Here is a 21,949-nt window from a genome sequence, read left to right as displayed (position 1 = left end):
CTTCAAAATATATATATTTTTTATATTTATCTTTTTTTTTTTTTACTTCAATACTTTGATATGACCATCTGTGGACTGTGGTTAGTCTAGATGGTTAGAACGAATTGAGGTTGAGAATCGTATAGATAGGTATACGGTCTCAATTCGATTCTCCATCTGAGCATCCGCAATATAATTTCTAAAATTTGTTTGTCAAATTAAACTCTTGTTTGAATGCAAATTGTTTGTCTTGGATTATATGTTTTTCATTTCTGAATGTTCTATTGTATAAAGGGGTGTTTGTTTAAACTTATAAGTTTGTCGAACTAGCTTATAAACTCTAAAATTAAGTTGATTTGATTGTTTATAACTTTTTTGGGTTTATAAGCAAAAAATAATAAAGTTGGGGGGAAGATACTTTTTTTCTTTTTCTTATAAGCACTCTACTTATAAGTTGGTTTGACCAAGTATATTACTACATTATCCTTATTTAATTTTAAAATTCTATAAGAAATCCTTATTTTTATATTTCAAACAAATCATGTTATTATAGCGCCCTTTTTAGTCATTTTAATAATAAAATATACTTATAAGTCACTTATCAAATACGTTAATTACTTATCAGTCACTTATAAATACTTTAACCAAACACGTAACTACTTAAATTTCAAATGTTTATAAGTTCAAATTAGCTTATAAGTACTAGCTGTTTATAAGCTAATTTTCATATGCTCAGACATATGGGCAGACTCAGCCCCTTAGAGGGTAGGCCCCTCACATTTAAAAAAAAAAAAAAAAAATTGTTTATATAGACCCCATAAACTATTCTTTATATATATATAGGCTTAGCTTCAAATTTAAAAAAAAAAAAAAAATGAGAAATGTTATATATATATCCAGACTCATAAAAAACTTGCTATTAATATATATATTTCACGCCTACATCATATTAAAAGTTTAAAACTCTCTTCACTCTTTTCTACGTCCACCTGTTTTTTTACGATTTTATTCCTAAAATTCTTTATTCTCTCTTTCACTTTCTCTTTGTTATTTGTTCTTAAAACTTTTGAAGACTGAAATTGTTGAAACTTTCACTAATCAAGGTGCCACAATTAGATTCGTTTTCTATTTTATCGGTTTTAGGTATGTGTATTACTTATTTCATGTTAGTTTATTTAAGGTTGAATCATGGTTATTTTTTTGGAGGTTTTTTATTCTAATTTGATGGAAAAAGACATAGATCTTGTGAGTTTGTTTTGTGTTTAAGAATGTTCATGTTTTCCCAAATTAAACTTTAATTATATTTTACTGAACGTTATTCTTCATCCTTCACCCACCACTTTCCTACATTTCAAACATCACCCTTTAGTTACTCAAAATTATTAAAGAAGTTTGAGTTATTATCTATATTTATACTAAGAAAATTTCCAATTTTTTTATTAATTTATATTAAAAGTCAAGGCAACATTGACTTAATTTAAGTTTTGGTTTACTTTAGCTTTGGCTATGTCTGGTCAAAGTCATAAAAATTTATATTATAATCTTTGAAAGCCAAAAAAATAAAAAATAAGAAAGAGAAATAAGAAATTTGTATATAACATTTTTGGTGGATTGTGATTGTTGTAAACTCTTTTAATTATATTGGATTTAAGTAGATCGTTAGATTCTCGTGGTCTTTTGCGCTCTTTAATTGAAGAGGTTTTTCCACATAAAAATTTTCTTGTGTTTCCTCGTGAATAGGATGTTATTTTCAATATAATTTGCTCAATGTCTTGCTTCTCATAGATTTATTCAAGTAGTAAAGTATTGTGTTATTGTATTATTTTCTTTCAGATCATTGATATTGTATTATTTTCTTTGCTTAAGGTTTGGTGATTTTTTTTAAGTTTTCACTAGTTGTTTGACAAACAATGGCGAAATCACGGAGGCCCTCCCTTGGCAAAAATCCTGGGTCCGCTGCGGACCACCCAGCCCCTTAGAGGGTAGGCCCAAGCCTGCCCTCACATTTAAAAAAAAAAAAAAATTGTTTATATAGACCCCATAAATTTTTTTATTAATATATATATATTCAGGCCTACCTCATAATTTTAAAAAAATAAGAAATATTATACATATATCCAGACTCATAAAAAATTTGTTATTAATATATATATTTTATGCCTACATCATATTAAAAGTTTAAAACTCTCTCCACTCTTTTCTACGTCCACCTGTTTTTTATAATTTTATCTCTAAAATTCCTTACTTTCCCATCCTCTCTTTCACTTTCTCTATGTTATTCGTTCTTAAAATTTTTGAAGACTGAAATTGTTGAAGCTTTCACTAATCAAGGTGCCACAATTAGATTCGTTTTCTGTTTTATCAGTTTTAGGTATGTGTATTGTTCATTTCATTTTCTTTTACTTTAGGGTTGAATAATGCTTATTTTTTGGAGGTTTTTTATTCTAATTTGATGGAAAAAAGCATGGATCTTGTAAGTTTGTTTTGTGTTTAAGAATGTTTTTGCTTTCCCAAATTAAACCTTAACTATATTTTACTGAACGTTATTCTTCATCCTTCACCCACTACTTTCCTACATTTCAAACGTCATCGTTTAGCTACTCAAAATTATTAAGGAAGTTTGAGTTATTATCTATGTTTATACTAAGAAAAATTTCTCTTTTATTAATTCATATTAAAAGTCAAGGAACGTAGACTTAATTTAAGTTTTGGTTTCCTTTAGTTTAGGCTAAGCCTGATCAAAGTCATGAAAATTTATATTATAATATTTGAAAGCAAAAATAAAAAAAATAAAAACTTTAAAAAAAAAAAGAGGAGAAGTAAGAAATTTGTGTAGAACATTTTTTGTGGATTGTGATTGTTGTAAACTCTTTTAATTGTATTAGATTTAAGTGGATCGTTAGATTCCTGTGGTCTTTTGCTCACTTTAATTGAAGAGGTTTTTCCACGTAAAAATTTTCTTGTATTTCCTCGTGAATTGGATGTTATTTTCAACATAATTTGCTCAAGGTTTTGCTTTCCATAGATTTATTCAAGTGGTAAAGTATCGTGTTATTACATTATTTTCTTTCAGATTATTGATATTGTATTATTTTCTTTGCTTAAGGTTTGGTGATTTTTTTAAAGTTTTCACTAGTTGTTGACAAACAATGGCAGAGCCACGGAAGCCCCCCCTCGGCAAAAATCATAGGTCCGCCACTGCACATTAGTCATGGTATTCGGTAAGGACCGGGCAGGGGGAGCTGGAGTGGAGACCCCAGCTGATGTCGTTGAAGATCTTGATTCCAACAACGAAACAATGGATGTTGATGTTGGAAGTAATGTTCCAGGCAAGGAAGATGTAGTTGGCTCAAGAGCTGGTGGAACTCGAAGGACTTCTAATAGCAAGAAGAGGAAAAGAAGTGAGGAGGGCATCTCTGAAATGGTGGGCCAAATATGGAAGTAGAGGGATACGTATGAGGTTGCTTCCCGAGGAATAGAAAATATTGCTGCATTTTTTGATGAAACAGAGGATAGAAGTCAGCGTTTGTTTGCAGTTATTGAAGACTTGGGATTTTTTAACCCCAGTGTGGAGGATAGATGTTTTGGAGGCAATGTGCAAGGATCAGCACAAAATTGACGTTTTCATGGGGTTGCTGGAGTCACTTAGGAGGCCATATGTCTTGCGCATACTGGAAAAATATAATGTCTAGCGCCCACCCTTTGACCCCTGAAGGCTAAAACAATAAAGTTGACAAAGTCATAACTATTTTTGTCAAGTCATTATGTGTATGTTATGCTGTTTAAGGACATATAAACCCTTAGATCTTTTTGATGTGTTTGTTACTGAAATGGTGTTGGGTTTAGGTTCCCACATGGGCACTAGATGTATATTTATCGATCGCTTGCCATTAGAGGGAAACCAACGTCGGGGAGGGCTTTTGTATTCGAACACAGAGGGAAGAAGTCCAAAGTCAATGGCCGAAGCATTTTCAGTTTCTATTGAGGCCAGCCGAAGTTTGAAGGCTTCTTTCGTCAAGGTAAGTAATTCTTGAATAAGTTATTTACAGTTTTTGCAAATTGTTAAGTGGAGGGATACTGGGATGCATGGAAGGGGTTTGAAGGTTGTTCGATAGTTTGATTTATACTTTTTATACAATAGGTTTGGTTATCCGTAATGAAAGAGTTAGAGAAATTTGCAAAATTAAATCTTATCACTACAATTAACAAATGAAAAAAATATTGTTTGTAATAATACATTTGCCTTTTTTCTCCAGATTAAGATTCATATATACGATAACAAAAAACTGATAAGATCATTTGCATTACACATTTTGCAGCTTAAATTACACCAGCAACAATAAAATTCTGAATAAAATCATATTCTGTTTATATTCTCAAAATCTCCTATTGTTTCCTATTTGGATCCTCACCGAACCTCAGGTACTTTCACACTTCCTTCTGCCCATCGGCCATCATTATAACTTTTCATCCACCGAACCACTTGAACTTCAAATTTTTTTCAGGCTGAAGATACACTAATTGACTTCCTGTAGTGGAAAAGCTACTGACACAACAGATTTTGTGAGCAGTACTGCGTTAAATAGACAAGTTAACTATCAGGCAAAAGATTGGGGCACAATATAAAAAACTGCAGTAAATGAAAATGTACATATCACCGCAACAGAGTGGTGCTACACATTTGTTATATGAACTACTTGTGAATTGAACCCATGTACTACATTCAACACTGCCTTATGTTTGCCTAGATAAACTTCAATACAACCAAATTTGTGACAAAAGAAATGATATGAAGATTATCTTCTTACTTCTGTTAAAAACGATACTGGAGCATGCTATGAACTACAAAAGACAATTTCCCATGAAAATAGATCACTACTACATTCAAACAAGGCCGACTCTGTTGGATATGATTCGTACTTTGCATGGGCTTAAAGCCCCGATTAGTAATTAGACTTGTTATTGTTTTACTAATATTTGGGACTGTGTCAAGTTAGATTTAGGTAAGCTCAAATGGGATAAGGTTTTTTATTATATGATGTAATAGTGAGAAACCAAGGGTTGAAGAAAAAATAGAGAGAGTAAGCTACCGTCATTAAGATTTTAATTGCTGTAGAGTTTCAAAACTTAATACTAAATCTCTATTTGAATGCTAAACATAGTTTCTTAATCGGAACGAACCAGGATAAATCAAGTGTCCTATTTACTTTTCTGTTTTATTTTATTGCATGTGTTTGGATGTGGTTTCAATAGACTCATCTTCCTCAATTCTTTAGGAGCACAAGCTACCCGTCTTCCCTTTCCGTAACAAATTTGGGCACTAATTACCCTCCCTTGCAGATCAGTTTTTTTAACCATCCTGCAACGCAATGACTAAAAGAGGAATATCAACTCCATTACAAGTAAGGGGCGTTTGAATCATATAATGTTTTATTACAGGGGTATATTATATTAACGGAAAGAAAGATCACCTTGAATATTACTAAGAATGTTTAAAAAATATGTTTAGTTGGTTCGAATAAATTAGTGAATAATATGTTTGGTTGGAAGGATAAATGTCTGGGTATGTTATATAGATTACTAAATTACCTTCCTTTTTAAATATTAAATAATAATATTTTTTATTATTATTTTTTGAATCATTTTTTAACCCCCTACATTTGAAATTTTGCCAAAACACCCCAGCTATATAAAGCTTTAATTTATAGCAAAATCACCCCCATCCACCCTAATCGACGAAATGGCGCAGGACTTGTCGTATGTGGTCGGCAAAGCCAAAAATGGCCATGGATCACAAATCCATGGCTGAAAAAGGGCCATGGAAACATCAGATCTGGTCGTTTCCAGCCATGGATCTGTGATCCATGGCCGAAAAAGGCCTTATCGGTGCATGACTTCCCAGATCCCGCTGGTCGTACACCATTACGGTGACTGATGCTTGTGGCCAGCGGTGGCGAGTCACGGCTAGCGGTGGTCTTGGGTGGCTGAGGGTATTTTGTTAACTTTTAAACTTTTTTGTGGCTAATTTTTCAAATGTAGCGAGGCTGGGCTAATTGTTATTTGGTAGACATTTGAGGGCAACTGTGTCTGAAATGGTTTTTAATTAAGTACAAAATGGGTAGAAAAATCAGATTACCTCAGTAATGTTTTAATAACACTCCCTAGCAAAATAATAAGATTACCCATTACATTACCAACAGTAAACATTTTTTGTAATAAAAGATTACCTTAATATTTTATTACTTGTAAACCAAACATATGAATTTGATAAAATAAACGAAGGTTGCCTCCGTTATCTTATTTATCTCCGATTCAAACGGCCCTATAGTGGTTGTCATAGATGTGTAACGGGAAAAATTCTTAAATACGGTAGCATCCACTAAGCTGCATAGGCAATCTTTCATAAGTGCTATGGTCAAATATATAGCCGTAAAGAGACACCCCGAGATATGTGAGTGAAAATGATGTCCATACTCTCCAAAAATTCTCTGTCACAGATAATAAGTCGTATAAGCTGAGATTCAAATTCCTTAACCATGGATTGCCAGTTCGCCACTTGAATATAACATTAATGGGGCAAATAAATTTTAAATTCAGGATGTCCGCCGTATCAGATATATTTCATGGCCACATAAGTCGACTTAACAGCAGCTGTACAGAGTCGTCAACATATTGACTTTACAATAACTCAAAAACTTAGAATTTAGAAAAAGGCAGACAAGAGGAGATAATCATGAAAGATTAAATAAGTGACTAAGGATTAACAAAAGAGTGATGCAAATTGCCAAATTCAAGGAAATATACTCATAAACAAGTAATGGATGATTGTCTGAGGAGTTAAATAAACTTCTTGTCGATTCCAAAATGGATAAAACTCCTTTTGCCAAGCATCAATGTGGCTGCTCCACCTACTCATGAAACTGCAAATTCAACGCCACAAGATGCTGCTGTCTCCAATTTGTCGAAGGATTCCCAGATTGACAGATACATAAAAGAACCTGACAGCGGGAACTTTTGGTTTGCAAATCCTTCGCTCTGCTCCAACCAACAGCACAGAAAACTTGCAGAATGGTGGCACCAAAGAAGAGTCATGAACCTAAATTATTAGGTTTTGGATTGTATATTTATGGTTGTGAGAAAATGAAAGAGGTGAAGAAGAGGGTGTTGGTGAGAAATTTAAAATTTAGATGCTTATTTTACTAATTCTGTTAGTTTTTGGGAAGTATGATTAATTACTTGATATTATTTTATTATTTTAATAATGATATATATTCAAACCTTCTTTGCTTAATGATTGAAGAGGAGCTTATTGAAAAGAAGGATTGAAGGTTTGCTTTGTTATCAGTTTTTTATATAAAATTTATTTTCTTGAATTAATTAATCAAATTTCATTCATCTAATTATTTTGTTAATTAAAAACAGAGTAATTACTATAACCCAAAAACATCGCTTAATTATTCTACCATTTTTGCAAAGTATGATTTTTATATGATTTAAAAATCCCTGAGAGTTTGTAATATTCTTTTAAAAATCCCTTTGGTACAATCAAATTTTGAAATAAAAGACAAGCCCCATTGAGGCTTCGCTCATTTCTCACTCCAAAATGCTATCAACACTCCATCACCCTCCACGCTCTCTCTCTCGTTTCTTACCTTCCAAAAGTAAACCTCGCTCTTTCCACACAAAACCCATTCTCTCTTCCTCACACCCCATCATCGAACAACCCCATCCGTCCTCAACGTCACCACCCCAATCCCAAATCCTCTCCATTCGTCATTCCCTCCTCTCTCGCCATGTCACCGCCACTCAGCTGGCCGAATCCTACTTAACTCGTCTTAAACTCACTGAGCCTCAGCTTAACTCCTTTCTTCACCTCTCCAACAATGTCTTGAAAGAAGCACAAGCCATTGATGAAAAGGTTCAGAGAAATGAAGATGTGGGACCCCTCGCTGGTGTTCTTGTAGGAGTCAAAGATAATATATGTACGGTGGATATNGATCGTCATAAATTTGATGAGCCAATCTATCTGCTGGACCATATGGAGAGTATGGGTTGTAAGCCTAACGTTGACAGTTATAATATTATGATCGACACCATTAGCAAGGATGAAGACGAGGAAGAGGAAGCTATGTTTCTGTACAAGAAAATGATTTTAATGGAAATTAGACCAACAGCATTTACATATAACGCCTTGTTAAGTAGATATTTTCGATTAAATAAGGTTCTAACTGCACAGAAACTATTTGATGAGATGAAACTTTATAATGTCGCTCCTGATTCATTTACATTTAGTGTTTTGATTGATGGTCTATCGAAGAATGACCGTGTTCTGGAGGCAGCAACTTGGTTTCGTACTTTGGAGTATTATGATTTTAAGATTGATATTGGAGTCATCAACTGCCTCATTGATGGACTGTGTAAAAAGGGAATGATCGAAATTGCTTGGGAGATATTCCAGAAGTCGCCTCAAAGAGGCATAATGCCAAATGTTGTGACATATTCCATCTTGATCCATGAGTTTGTTCGAGAAGAGAAACTACAAGAGGCGTATGATTTGTTATCGGATATGGTAAAAAAAGGTTTTGCTCCAAACGTTGTTACATTCAATATTCTGATGCAAGGTTTCTTAGAAAACAATGAGGAAGCTAAAGCGGTTGAACTTCTTCACAAAATGAAGGACAGAAATGTGATGCCAAATGATTACACATTGTCCATGGTCACAGATCTAGTTTCAAAGGATAAACAATTATTGAAGTTGATTCCTCAGTTCCCTCCTCAAAAGTGCTGACCGCAGTTGACAATGAAAAAAACCATCTTCAAGTTGTGATGGTATTTTCTTTCTATCATAAGTCTTCATGTATTTAATTATTTATTTTATTTTATTTTTAAATGGAGTTTATTTTTAAAATCTTTTCTTAGGACTTGATCACTTGAAGATTATTATTAAGAAAGAACTAGAGGATTGATTTGTTAGTGTGAGATGGGACTCAAGCCTGTCATAAATTAATCAATTTTTACAAATTATGTTATAATATGTGATAACTGCATAAATTAGAATAAAATCGAGAAGTAAACCATAGTCTATATATCTATATAATGCTAAAGCATACTACTTCTTCTTTAGCGGTACAGAAAACAAGTTTCTTACAACTACCACAAGAAATACTACGGCAAATCATTGTCAGAGCAACTAAAACTAGCAATAAAAATCTACAATCAATCCACTTGATGTAAATATTACTAACATCTACAATATCAATTATTATATATTGCTATACACAATTCATATCGATCTTATCTATCCAATTGCAAATGTAAATTTCTATATATACAATCTAACTCAAAACAAGTGCTGCGTAAAAGAAACATCTTCAAACAAAGACACAAGCTACCGGTAATTACAGCAGAAGGACTTTCAATTTTACAAATCTTGGCAAACATAAAAAATGAACATGCATTATTACTACTTGGAACACATTTAGTATTTATCAAACATGATATTTACACAAGTATACCTATGCTAGGTGCAGCCTGTAAAAGACAAAATATGCAAGCACTATATATTTTTGCAGTTGCTTTGCTAAAAATATATGATGACAATGGTATACAAAGTCTTCTCAAATTGGTACAACAACCGGATTCTTTTCAAAGGATGAGGAATTGCCAAGAGACTTTCAAATCCATGACTCCAACAACAAACATTCTCCTCAAGCGAAGGATGTTAGGAACTTGCAATAAAGAAGATGAATACGTTATACACTGGGATAGAATAACAAGGCCAAGTGATATCAGTTGCAAGAGATGCTCTATAGATTATGAAATAGTATGTCTTAAATACAATATGTAATAAAAATGAGACATATATATTCACTCTAGATTAATTCAATGATATGAGTGAAAATATTTTTTATACATGTTTTTCCCAGCACATATGTTATTGTATATGTTTTTCCCAGCACATATGTTATTGTATAGAATCACACATTGCCAAACAATGTGTGTTATATTATTACGAACAATTGCCGAACAATGTTTTGTTTACATTTTATACTGTTTCTGTACAATTACATGTTCATCTGTATTTTTCCTAATACATCTTTAACCTATATCAAAGGTTGGCCATTTTAAAAGCCTCTAGACAAACTGAATCATTCCATTCAATTACTCTCTCAAAACTATTTGTATTTATCTTGGCTTCTATAATCTTCTTGTTTGGTATTGATTTGAATGATTGTTACTATTATTTACAATTGTCATGTTATTTGTAGAATCGAGTTATCTGTTTAGTGAAACGATTTCGCAACATACGCTATACATAAGAATACACATATTGTATTTCTATTGTAATTGTATCAAAAAAAAAAAAAATTATATGCAATAATAATAAAATAGTCTAAATAGATTTAAAATTATTTATAATCATACCACATTCATATTAAATCTACAGTTATTAGTTAATAAAATTGCAAATGAATTGAATAACTAAAATGGAAAAAATAACAATTGGACAAACAATATTGATTGTTAATATCTTTCACATGCCCATCTTAATTTGATTGAGTCATGATGATTCGCATATATTCAACACATATATTACATATTTTCCTGTATAGATAAACATAAATATAATCCGATTGATAAAATATATTGCTAACTTGGTGAAACTATATTACTAATAATCCAAAAGTTGAAATATTAAATATTCCAATTACATTGAACAAAATACAAATAGTTACTTTAATTATATCATATCACTGACATATCATTAACAAATATCAGACAGAAGACGAACCATTGTCAACCCAGAAACCGAAAAACCAACAAAACACGATTCCAGATACAGTGTACAAAGAATCAATAGTTGCTTTAAACATAACTTAACAGATAATATTATTTAATGAACAGTTGCCTGTTTGCATTATATCTGTTTATATTCTTTCTTCGTAAAATGCCATTCACTATTATTTATATGCATGTAAACATAACCAGTTCAACAACTCAAACATCCTCAAATCTTTATTCTCAATTCATTTGCATATTGTTAACGAATGGCAGACAAGAAACCAATAATTATCAATCTAGAAGCCAAAAAAGCAAGAGCAAGCGGTAAATAACATTGAAAAATATCTCTTATATTTCCCCAACAATTTCTCTAATATTTCTCCTATACATCTACACTTATAAGTTTGTTTTTCATTTCTACAATTGAAACAACAATGTTAGATAAGTCTGTCGAATTGAAAGATATCCTGCAAAACGTAAAAGCCAACATGGAGAAATTGTCTACTGCTAGAGAGAAGAACAAAGAAATGATGAATGGCTTATTAGAAATAACAGACTCAATCATGGATATAATCTCGGATCTGAATCAACGCCGATCTCTGATAATTGCAAAAGAAATAGCGCTTGATATCCCTTATGGAATAATCTGACATGATCTATGTACATTATTAATATGAATAAAAGATATAGATAATCCGCATTATATTGTTTTTTATGATTATAATAACAACACATACTAATATAAATACTTTTAAATCGATAATTAACATCATATAATAAATATTAAATATTCTAATTAAAAAACTAAGTACCTAAAACAGAAATAATAGACATGCTTATATTTTTTTATCAATGATTGTAATAATATTGAATCAATTGTATATTAACAACGAATACACCTTCAAATCTTTATTTTATTTCACACAGATATCATGAACAAATGTAAGACGAAAGACTAACTATTGTCAATCCAAAATCCAAACTAACAGAAACATACAATAAATAACATCAACTAATTTTTCTTATATGCCTTCTACATATCTACTTTTACACGTTCATTGCTTGGTGTTTTGCAGTTCAAATAGTAGTATCAGATGATCCGTCTGGACTAAAAGATATTCTACAAAACCTTAGAAATTTGTAAATTTAACTTCCCAAGTTCCTTTTCTTTATCGTCCCAAGCAACAACATCAGACATAGTTCTATTTTTTTCCTTGAGGAATACCAGGTTCCTTTTCTTTGGCAATAATCAGGGATTCACATTTCAGTAAATTGAATATTACATGCATGGTTGAGCCTGTTATTTTTAACAAAGCATTCATAATATCTCTGTTCATTACTCTGGCAGTGTTGAGTTTGTCCAACATGGCTTTAAGGTTTTGTAGAATACCTTCCAGTTCAGGCGGACCATCTGATGTTGAAACAATTTCTCTTGCCATTACAGATGTTATTACAGTCTTCAATTTATAACTAAACTTTATGTATTTTTCTTATGAATGAAAGATAACAACTCTCTCATTATGCCAGAAGATACTCTACTTTAATCGAACCGACACTTTCCAAAGAAAAAATTCTTTAAACATAAAAAACCGGATAAAAAAATAAAAAAATAATAATAACAAAATATTCTATTATAATTAATATTTGACATTTTTTTTTTAAACAATAATCGTTTACGATTTCTTAAAATATAAAAATTTAATAATAAAATCAAAATAATTTAATAAATAAACCCGCGCAATGCGCACGCATGCCATCTAGTATATGTACAATCTCATGATAGACACTCCTTTTACATAAGGAATCGAATACGTACTAAAATACATTACATCTATCATATATATCTCTACTGAAAGAGTATATAACCATACTTATAGCCACATATGGTACGTTTCTCGTAAACCCTTTTCAAAGGAAAATCATAAGTCACTAGCTCTCAGTATTTACCAAAATATAGAAGAAACTAAGATCCTATAGTATATTCTTAGCATTTTTCTTTTGTTCTCTGTAATTTGCTAATATTTCTCCAATACACATCCACCACATGAAGAAAATGGGTTTAAAAGTTACAAATCAAATTACATAGTCCTGGAGGAAATTAATCCATTTGATAAAGCACAATCTCCATGATCTATTTGCAGCTGATCGGAAAGTGAATTCTAAAGCAATCTATATAGTTACAGAGATCATGCATGCAATAAGGAAAGGCAATTCCAACGCTCATATTTTAACTTACGAGGAAAAAAATAAAGTACATAATGACATTCTCATCCCTGATGTTTAACTTAAACAACTTTAGTTTTTATATAATGTTTTGGTAACGTTTTGATCCCTCTTAGTAACATTTTGGCATTAGAAGTTTCCCAATGATCGAGACAAAACGTTGCTGGCAAAGCAGAGACTAAAACGTTACTAAAAAATTATATAAGACTTAAGACTAAAGCATTAGTTAAGCCAAACTTCAAGGATGAAATTGTCATTTTCCTTATTGAAACACATGTATGTAAGTCTAAGTATTTGCACCGTATTTGATTTGTAATCTAAAAAAAATTTCGGAAACCTTAAGGCTCCATTTGTTTCGTTTTTGGGAATACTATTATTAGTATTCCTAAAAAAGTTAAACAGTAAAATGTCATTATTCCCAAAATATTATTCTATATTTTTTAATTTCTTTTAAACCTCCTAAATTTGTTAATTTAACTAAACACCCCCAAATATTTTTTTTAGAAATTGCAAAAACACTCCGGCCACCCTCCGACGGTGGTGGCCGGCTGTCCATATTTAATAGGTGGATTGGAGGTATTTTTGTTAATTTTTAATATTTTATTATAGTAGTGTTTAGTAAATAAACAAATATAAGAGATATTTTTATTAATTTCCAAATCCTACATCGTAATACCCACCCAATTTAACTTTTTTCAAAAAATTATTCTAAAAGCTATCAGAATAATGAACTAAACGGAGCCTAATTGTATCTTAATATATTTTCCAAATTAGAAAGCGGGTTTAATACAATATTAAAAAACTGTTTTCTTTACTAAAACTAAGACAAGACAGTTGTGTTCGTTTTCCGACTCTGCACTAGCTTTAATGATTGTATCCGAATTATTTTTGTACACATTTTTATAAATTAGTTATCAAAGTTTAAATTTTTTCATGCATTTTTACATTCTTTTCAACATTAAGGTGTAAATGATATTAGTAATAAAAAAATTTAATCATATCAATAAAGATTAAAGAGTGAAACTAAATAGCCCCTACCTATTTTCTATTAAGCCCCCCATTTTCAATTTTAAGTAAGATGAAAATGTAAATAAAAAATATATAAAATCGAAAGATGGTGCTCAAAAGACTAAGCTAGTTTGAACCCTCAATAAATAATCCAGAAACAATGTTGCTAAAATGGAGCTCAAAAGCTTGATTCATCGTTTTTCTTCTTCTCTTTCTTCATTCACAAAACCAAGAAAAGAGACTATAAATGTACCACAAGATCTGGTACATAACGTTGAGGAGGTAGCGAGGCTTGATAAATTCCTTCAAAAAAATTGTAAACAAGGTAATATCACTCTTGATGAAGCACGCTATTTCTTTTGTTTAATAATGGTTATTGCTTGCTGCATAGATTTGATGATGCAAGGGAGCTACTAATCTCTGTGGAAAGTAAGGGTTATAAGCCTAATGTTGTCACTTATAATGTAAATTTGAAGAATTGTATTTTAAATTCATTGATTCATTACTAAAGAGTTACATCCTTTGTATATGGAATTTACGATCTCCTAAATCCCCTAATTATGTTAGTTACAGACTACACAATATTCTGTCTAACAATTAGGAGATTACATAATCTCTAGAATATTCTAAGATCGTATACTTGACATAACTAAAAGATTACATAATATTTACAGCATTGTAGAAGATTTACACAATATTATGGAAATCTCAACACTCCCCCTCAAGTTGCTGCGCAGATGTCGCACATGCCCAACCTATCTAACAGTTGTGAGAAAATATGTTTGAAGAAAACCTTGGTAAGAATATCGGCCAAATGATCCTCTGATCGAATGGGCAATTCAATAATATTTTCATCTAGTTTTTCGTTGATAAAAAATCTATCTACTTCAACATGCTTCATAAGATCATGTTGAACTAGATTGTGAGCAATGTCACATACTACTTGTTGTCACAATATAACTGGATTGGTTGATTAGGTTGATAGCCTAAATCTTGCAGTAGAAATCTCAGCCACAAAGTTTCACAAATCCCAAGTGTCATTCCCCTAAATTCAGCTTCCACACTTAAGCGTGCCACAACATTCTATTTCTTGCTTCTCCATGTGACTAGATTATCTCATACAAAAGTGAAATAATTAGAAGTATATCGTCTGTCATCCATTGCTCTAGCCCAATCAGCATCAATATATGCATGCATAGTTTGGTAGTCCTTATTTTTAGAAAATAAGATTCCCTTTTCAGGGACATCTTTTAAATATCTCAGAATACACATAATTGCGTTCATATGTTGCTCTCTAGGATTATGCATGAACTGATTGACTATACTCAATACAAAAGTAAGATCTAGCCTAGTGTGAGACAGTACATCAATCTTCCCACAAGTCTCTAGTATCTCCCTTTGTCAATTGGTACTTGATTAGTCTTGACTCCTAATTCCACACCTTCTTCGATTTGTGTATCAGCTCGTTGACATGCTGACATTCTAGTTTCCTGTAGCACATTCAAGACATACTTTCTTTGTGATAGAAAGATACCTTTGTTAGATAGAGACACTTCAATTATGAGAAAATATTTTAAAGAACCTAGGTCATTCATCTTGAATCCTTTTATTAAGTACTTTTGTAGAGCCTTCCTCTCTTCTGTATCATTTCCTGTAACTACCATATCATCCACATATACAATAAGTGCAGTGATCTTTCTTTGCTATTTTTTAAGGAACAGAGTGTGATCTAAACTGCTCTGATGACAGCCAAAAAATTTCATAACTTTGGTGAACCTCCCAAACCATGCCCTCAAAGATTGTTTTAACCCATACAATGACTTCTTTAACTTACATACCTTTCGACTATGCTTCCTTGGTAAAATAAACCCTGTTGGAGGATTCATATAGATCTCTTCAGACAATTCTCCATGTAAGAAAACATTCTTCACATCGAACTGTTGTAATGGCCAATCCAGGTTTGCAACCAAAGATAACAAGACACTTACTGTGTTGATTTTGGCTACGAGTGCAAATGTCTCTATGTAGTTTATCCCATGAGTTTAGGTGTACCCGTTTCCTACTAGTCTTGCTTTAAATCATTCAATCATACCATCAGCTTTGTACTTCACAGTGCAAACCCATTGACATCCAACAATCTTCTTTCCCGGTGAAAGATCAACAAGTTCCCAAGTCTCGTTTTTCTTTAATGATTTCATCTCTTCATTCATAGGAACTTTCCATTTTGGATCAAATAAGGCTTCTTACACATTATTAGGAATAGATACAGTAGATAATTGATTCATAAATGACAAATTTGATTCTAATAGATGCTGGTTAGACATATAATGACTCATGAGATATTTGACCTTACTAGATGGCTCAGGTTTGTATGTTACTCTGTGGTGGTAACTGATTCCTAATTGGTTCAGAATCTATTGGTTCAGATTCTAAATCAAGAACATTTGTAGTGAATGATGGTTATGATATACCAGGAATGAGAGATTCAGATTGAGATGAAGTTAGATGAAGATGCCATCTCGACATTTTCATCATCCACTTCACCTTCTTATTGATCAACGGGTCTAGTTTTTGACCCATAGTCTCCCACATCTTGAATAACATAGTCAAGAGTCTGAATTTCTTTTAGACTATGCTCCCCTTAAAGTTTAGATTCAAAAGAAAAATGCATCAACTCTTCATAAAACAAAACATCCATGGTTACAAACAGTTGTTGAGTTGGAGGATGGTAATAGTAATACCCTTTTTGATGAACACCATGCCCAACGAAAACACATTTCAATGCTCGAGGAGGCAATTTGTTGCATTGATGTCTATGGAGGTGTACAAAAACAACACAACCAAAAACATGATATGATAAGTTCATGACCGTTTGAGCATTTACTGTTTTACCAAGAGCCTATAATGGGGTCTTGAACTCAATTGAGTTAGAGGGTATTCAATTGATTAGGTAGGCTATAGAAGTGAGTGCTTCTCCCCAAAAAGATAATGACATATGAGCTTCTATTAAGAAAGCACGAATAACCTCCAATGAGTGTCGATTTTTCTGCTCAGCAACACCATTTTGTTAGGGTATGTTAGGGTAACTAGTTTGATGGATAATACCATGTGCTATTAAGTATTGTTGAAGGTCCGTACTTTGATATTATCTTCCATTGTCACTTTATAGAACCTGAACTTGAGCGTTATACTGCATACGAATTGTGAAATCTTTGAAATACGACATTGACATTCCCTTTAGATTTCATTAAACAAATCTAAGTCATCCTTGTACAATCATCAATGAAAGTAACAAACCATTGTGATCCACTTAGAGTATTGACTTGCGAGGGCCCCCAAACATTCGAGTGAATAAGCATAAAGGGATTTGAACTTTTATTCTATTTTATTGGATAAGAAACGCGATGACTCTTTGAAAGTTCACAAACATCACAGCAGAAACAACTAACATCACTTTGCTTAAACAAACTTGGAAACAATTTCTTCAAGTAACCAAATGAACCATGACCAAGACGCCGATGCCATAACTAGATGGAGGATTTCTGCTTATCTCCTTTCGAGCCACTGATTATAAAAGCTTGTTGTATTATGGCATAAATTTTTTTTTTTCCCTCTAAATCCAAGTAATATAGCTTCTCTCATCTAATACCACAATCAATCGTTTGCTTTGTCTAAATGCTTTTAAACACACAAAAGTTGGGCCAAAAAATCACCTCACAAGATAATGTTTTGGTTATTTGTGAGATTGACAACAAGTTGTAATTTAGGAAGAGAACAATTAAAACTGAATCTAAGTTTAAAGTATTATGAAAGGTTACTAATCCTTCTCCAATGACTTGGGCGGACTCACCATTGGCAGTAGACACAAATTTTTGTGAAGATGGTTTAAAGTGTGAAATATGCATAGAATCAAATGTCATGTGATCGGTAATTCGGTAGGACCAGAATCAATTATCCATGCAATATTAGAAACAAATATACACATATGTAAAGACTAACCATCATTTCTAGTAGTTGCTATAAATGATGAGCATTGATCAGCATCTTCTTTCTTTTCCACAATAGTAGCAATAAAGTTTCTCTTGGAATTCTTCTTCCTTTGATCACGATTGTGATCCCACCGGCCTAGATATCCAATTAGTTCAAAACATTGATTCTTGGTATGACCAGATTCCTTGCAGTGGTGCATTTCTTGTCTGTGCTATTTGGTTTGCTGGATTTTGCATGTTGACTCCTATTTTAGGCCACCATTATTGAAGTCTCAGTATTTCCTAATTCTCCCTTCAAGGTAATTTGATGGACTGCCTCTCATCGGGCTTCTGAGTAGCTCTCTTTTAGATTTGGAACCAAATTTTTTCGTAGAATTTCTCCACGAATTTGTACGAACTCTTCATCCAAACTTGCAAGGAAAATTGAACTTGCAATTGCTGGACTGATTTTTGATATGCCATTATGTCATTGGGATCCTTCATAACCACTTTATTTCGGTGGTTTAATTCCTAAAACATTTTTGTCAATTCTCCATAATAGATAGAGTGTGGCCTACCATTTTGTTTAGCAGTAAAGGCTTTTCGGTGCAAGGAGAAGACAAGTAATCATCGCTTCCAGCATAGAAAGCTTTGATAGAATACTCTAGATTTCGTGAGCAGTGGATAAGCATAGGTAACGCTTCATAATCTCAGGAGACATGGACATCAGCAACCATCGTTTGACTTTTTGGTTTTCAGCGCACCATCTTTTGTACCTCTCGTTGGACTATTTTGGTGGTGGTTTCTTTCCATGAATATAGGAAAGTTTTTCTCTCTACGCAATATACATTTCCATGAGTTGAGACAGCACATCATAATTAGATTTGGTAAGAGTAATTCCTGCATTGAAAGCTCCATTGGATAAAATAATAATGGGTTTAGACCCTAATGGTTCATACATTGTTGACTTTGACCTTTTATTTTTTATCTTTTTAAGCTCTTTTTTTACTTTGACTTGACTTTTTTCCTTTTTTTTTTTTTACTATATCACTTGATAATAAAAATAAAGAAAATATTGAAAGAAAACTAAAGTTAAAAACACACTCACACCAAAACAAAAGGCAATTCACGATGAGATGGCAGCGACAAATCAAAGTCACAGGCACAAATCGGAGTTGACGACAATAGATCGGCGACGTTAGCAACAGTCAGAAATGGTGGAAATAGTTGAGACATTAGCAAATCAGTGGTTTCTCGGTGATGGCAGATTGGCAGTTTGTGGTGATATTTCAACTGGGTGATAGAGATTCTTGACGACAAGCTTCAGCGTCGATTTGGATTTTTTTGTCCTTTTTATGTTGATCTGGTTTCTCAGCAAATTAGTGGAGAAAAAAAAAAAATCTATAGATCGCAACTTCTTCCCTTCTTGGCTCAGTGACAATAATGTGGTGGTGTTTCTTGGTGACTGAAGTTGTTTGGGTGATTATGTGGATTTGCGGCAGATTGGCTGAAGATGCCTGTAGTTGTTGGTTTGTTTTGGATTGGGATTTTTTTGGTTGTTTTGTGGTTTGCAGTGGCCAGTTGGTAGCTAGGTTGGTGGGTTTTAGAATTTGGATTGCCGCATTTTCTTCTTTTCAGATTGACGAGACTCATGGTATAATTTCTCGCTAGTGAATTTTCTGGCCGTTGCTCTAGAGTGAGCAATTTTTTAGATCAGAGAGTGGCTCTGATACCATATAAATTTGAAGAATAGTATTTTCAATTAATTGATTCATCATTAAGGAGTTACATCATTTATATAGGGAGTACACGATCTCCTAAATATGTCAGTTACAGATTACATAACATTATGTTTGACATAATTAAGAGATTATATAATTTCTAGAATATTCTGAGATTGTATACTTAACATAACTAAAGAATTACATAACATTTACAGGATTACAAAAGATTTACACAATATTATAGAAATCTCAACATATAATACTTTGATGAACGCCTATGGCAAGAATAGGAAGTTTGAGGATGCTATGAGTCTGTACAATGAAATGATTTCAAAGGGAATTAGACCAACAATATTTACATATAAAACGTCGCTTTGTTAACTAGTCTTTTTCTATCAAATAAGGTTCTAACATAGAAACTATTTGATGAGATGAAACTTTTTAATTGATGGGCTATGCAAGAATGGCTATGTTCTAGAGGTAGCAAAATGGTTTCGTACTTTGGAGTACTGTGAGTTTAAAATTGATATTGAAATCTTTAACAGCCTCATAGATGGGTTGTGTAAAAAGGGAATAATCGAAATTGCTTGGGAGATATTTCATAAGTTGCCTAAAAAGGGCTTAACGCCAGACATTGTGACATATAACATCTATTTTAATACATAATTGACTTTGATCTAACCAATAACTAGGTTGGATTGCATTTAATACAATTCATATATTTTAATACATAATTGGCTAGAAATGGAGGAAAAGTTTGTGTGTTTAAGTGGCAAGAAAAGAATTTGGCCTTGTATGGTACTTGCACTCACTCATTATTTGTCTCACAAGCAAACTCATTGACTTAAACAAAAGTTCATTAAGGAGTCTACAAAGAAATGTGGGTCGGTTTGATATATAATCCAAAAATAATTTTAAAAAACTAAAAATAATAAAAAAGTTGTGAAATTGATTTCTATTTATACTTCCAACGTTGATGGAACAGGTTTGCTAAAAGACAAAATTGTCAAACTCCGTCAATTGAAAGTCGACTTCTTCTACCACAGGAATAGTTAGTAAATGATTCAATTAATAGTTTCCAAAGTAATTATTGATAAGGGTTTACTTAATTTTATCCTTTCTTTTTTTTTTTTTTTTTCCTGTTAACTGAGATATCTAAATTAGTTTACGCACACATGGATTAATCTCCAAGAAAGGTTATCTCAAATTTTATGGTTATAGGCTGTCCCAATTAGATTGGATTGGGTAATAGACTATTCGACCCAAACCCAAACATTGCAAACCCTATTTAATATGCAATATGCAAAATAATTCAAACTTAATTTATATATTTAATTTTTAAATAATTCTACATATTTATACTTTATCTTATTCTACATAAAATAGGGTTGAAATTTCTCATTAACAAAAATGATATTTAGAGGTGCTTTAAACTCTATTTTCAAGCATTCATTCATTTATTTCCAAATAATAAAAATAAAAAATATTATAGCAGTTGTCGCCAAAATGTGTTGTCAATTTCATATATTAAATACACTTCCTTCAAAACTTTAAGCTTCATAAATATGACTTGGTGAAATCCCAATGGCATATATCCAAAAAGAGCTATTTATTTTTGGCCCCTTCCATATGGCTCTTTTTGCTTGGACTATTATGGCCTATCCAGAAGCTTATGTTTCCTTTTCAATTTCATTCAATGAAAGTTAAAAGCTATTTATATATACACGTTCATAATTGATAATAGATAATAATTTATGATAATATTGGGTACATTTTAATTTTAATTTTTTTAATAATCCAAAAATGCCCGTTGCTCGCTTCGCCAACCCAAGTTTGAAACTGGAGTCCCGTCAAACCCTGCCATTATTGAGAAATGATCAAATATGGCTTTATTGGTCATGCATGTGCCCTTGAGGAAGCTCGAATCTTGTTGTTTTTAAGTGCATTATAAATTAAACGATGGAAAAGTAGGTATATAATAATAACTTTAAGGGGTTAGTTTGACGGTCAAGAAGGTTTGCTCCCTTTATTGACATCCTGAATTCGAACCTCTTGGGGTCACCTATCACATTTATGACTTAACTTTGAACATTGGGTTTGTAGAGTATTCAATAGGTCACAAGATTAGTCAATTGTGCGCAAACTAACCCATATATTTTGGTCATAAATAATAATAACTTATTTTTTTAATAAAAATTTCAAGTATTTCTACTTATTAAGTTTTCTCTTTCCAAAATTACTTTGACCCAAAACCACTTTTGTGAA

General features: G+C 32.2%; 1 protein-coding gene across 1 annotated transcript; it reads left to right on the top strand.

Annotated features, from left to right (window-relative positions):
• Positions 1-7,582: 7,582 nt before the first annotated feature.
• On the top strand, positions 7,583-8,767 carry LOC116111507 (pentatricopeptide repeat-containing protein At1g12775, mitochondrial-like). Its single transcript, XM_031397688.1, has one exon. The coding sequence runs from the start codon at positions 7,583-7,585 to the stop codon at positions 8,765-8,767; it is 1,185 nt and encodes a 394-aa protein (XP_031253548.1).
• Positions 8,768-21,949: the final 13,182 nt, after the last annotated feature.

The sequence above is a fragment of the Pistacia vera genome, unplaced genomic scaffold, assembly GCF_008641045.1.
Source record: "Pistacia vera cultivar Batoury unplaced genomic scaffold, PisVer_v2 Contig640, whole genome shotgun sequence".
Taxonomy (NCBI): Eukaryota; Viridiplantae; Streptophyta; class Magnoliopsida; order Sapindales; family Anacardiaceae; genus Pistacia; species Pistacia vera.
Note: the sequence above shows the minus strand (reverse complement) of the source record. Positions and strands in the feature narration are given on the sequence as shown.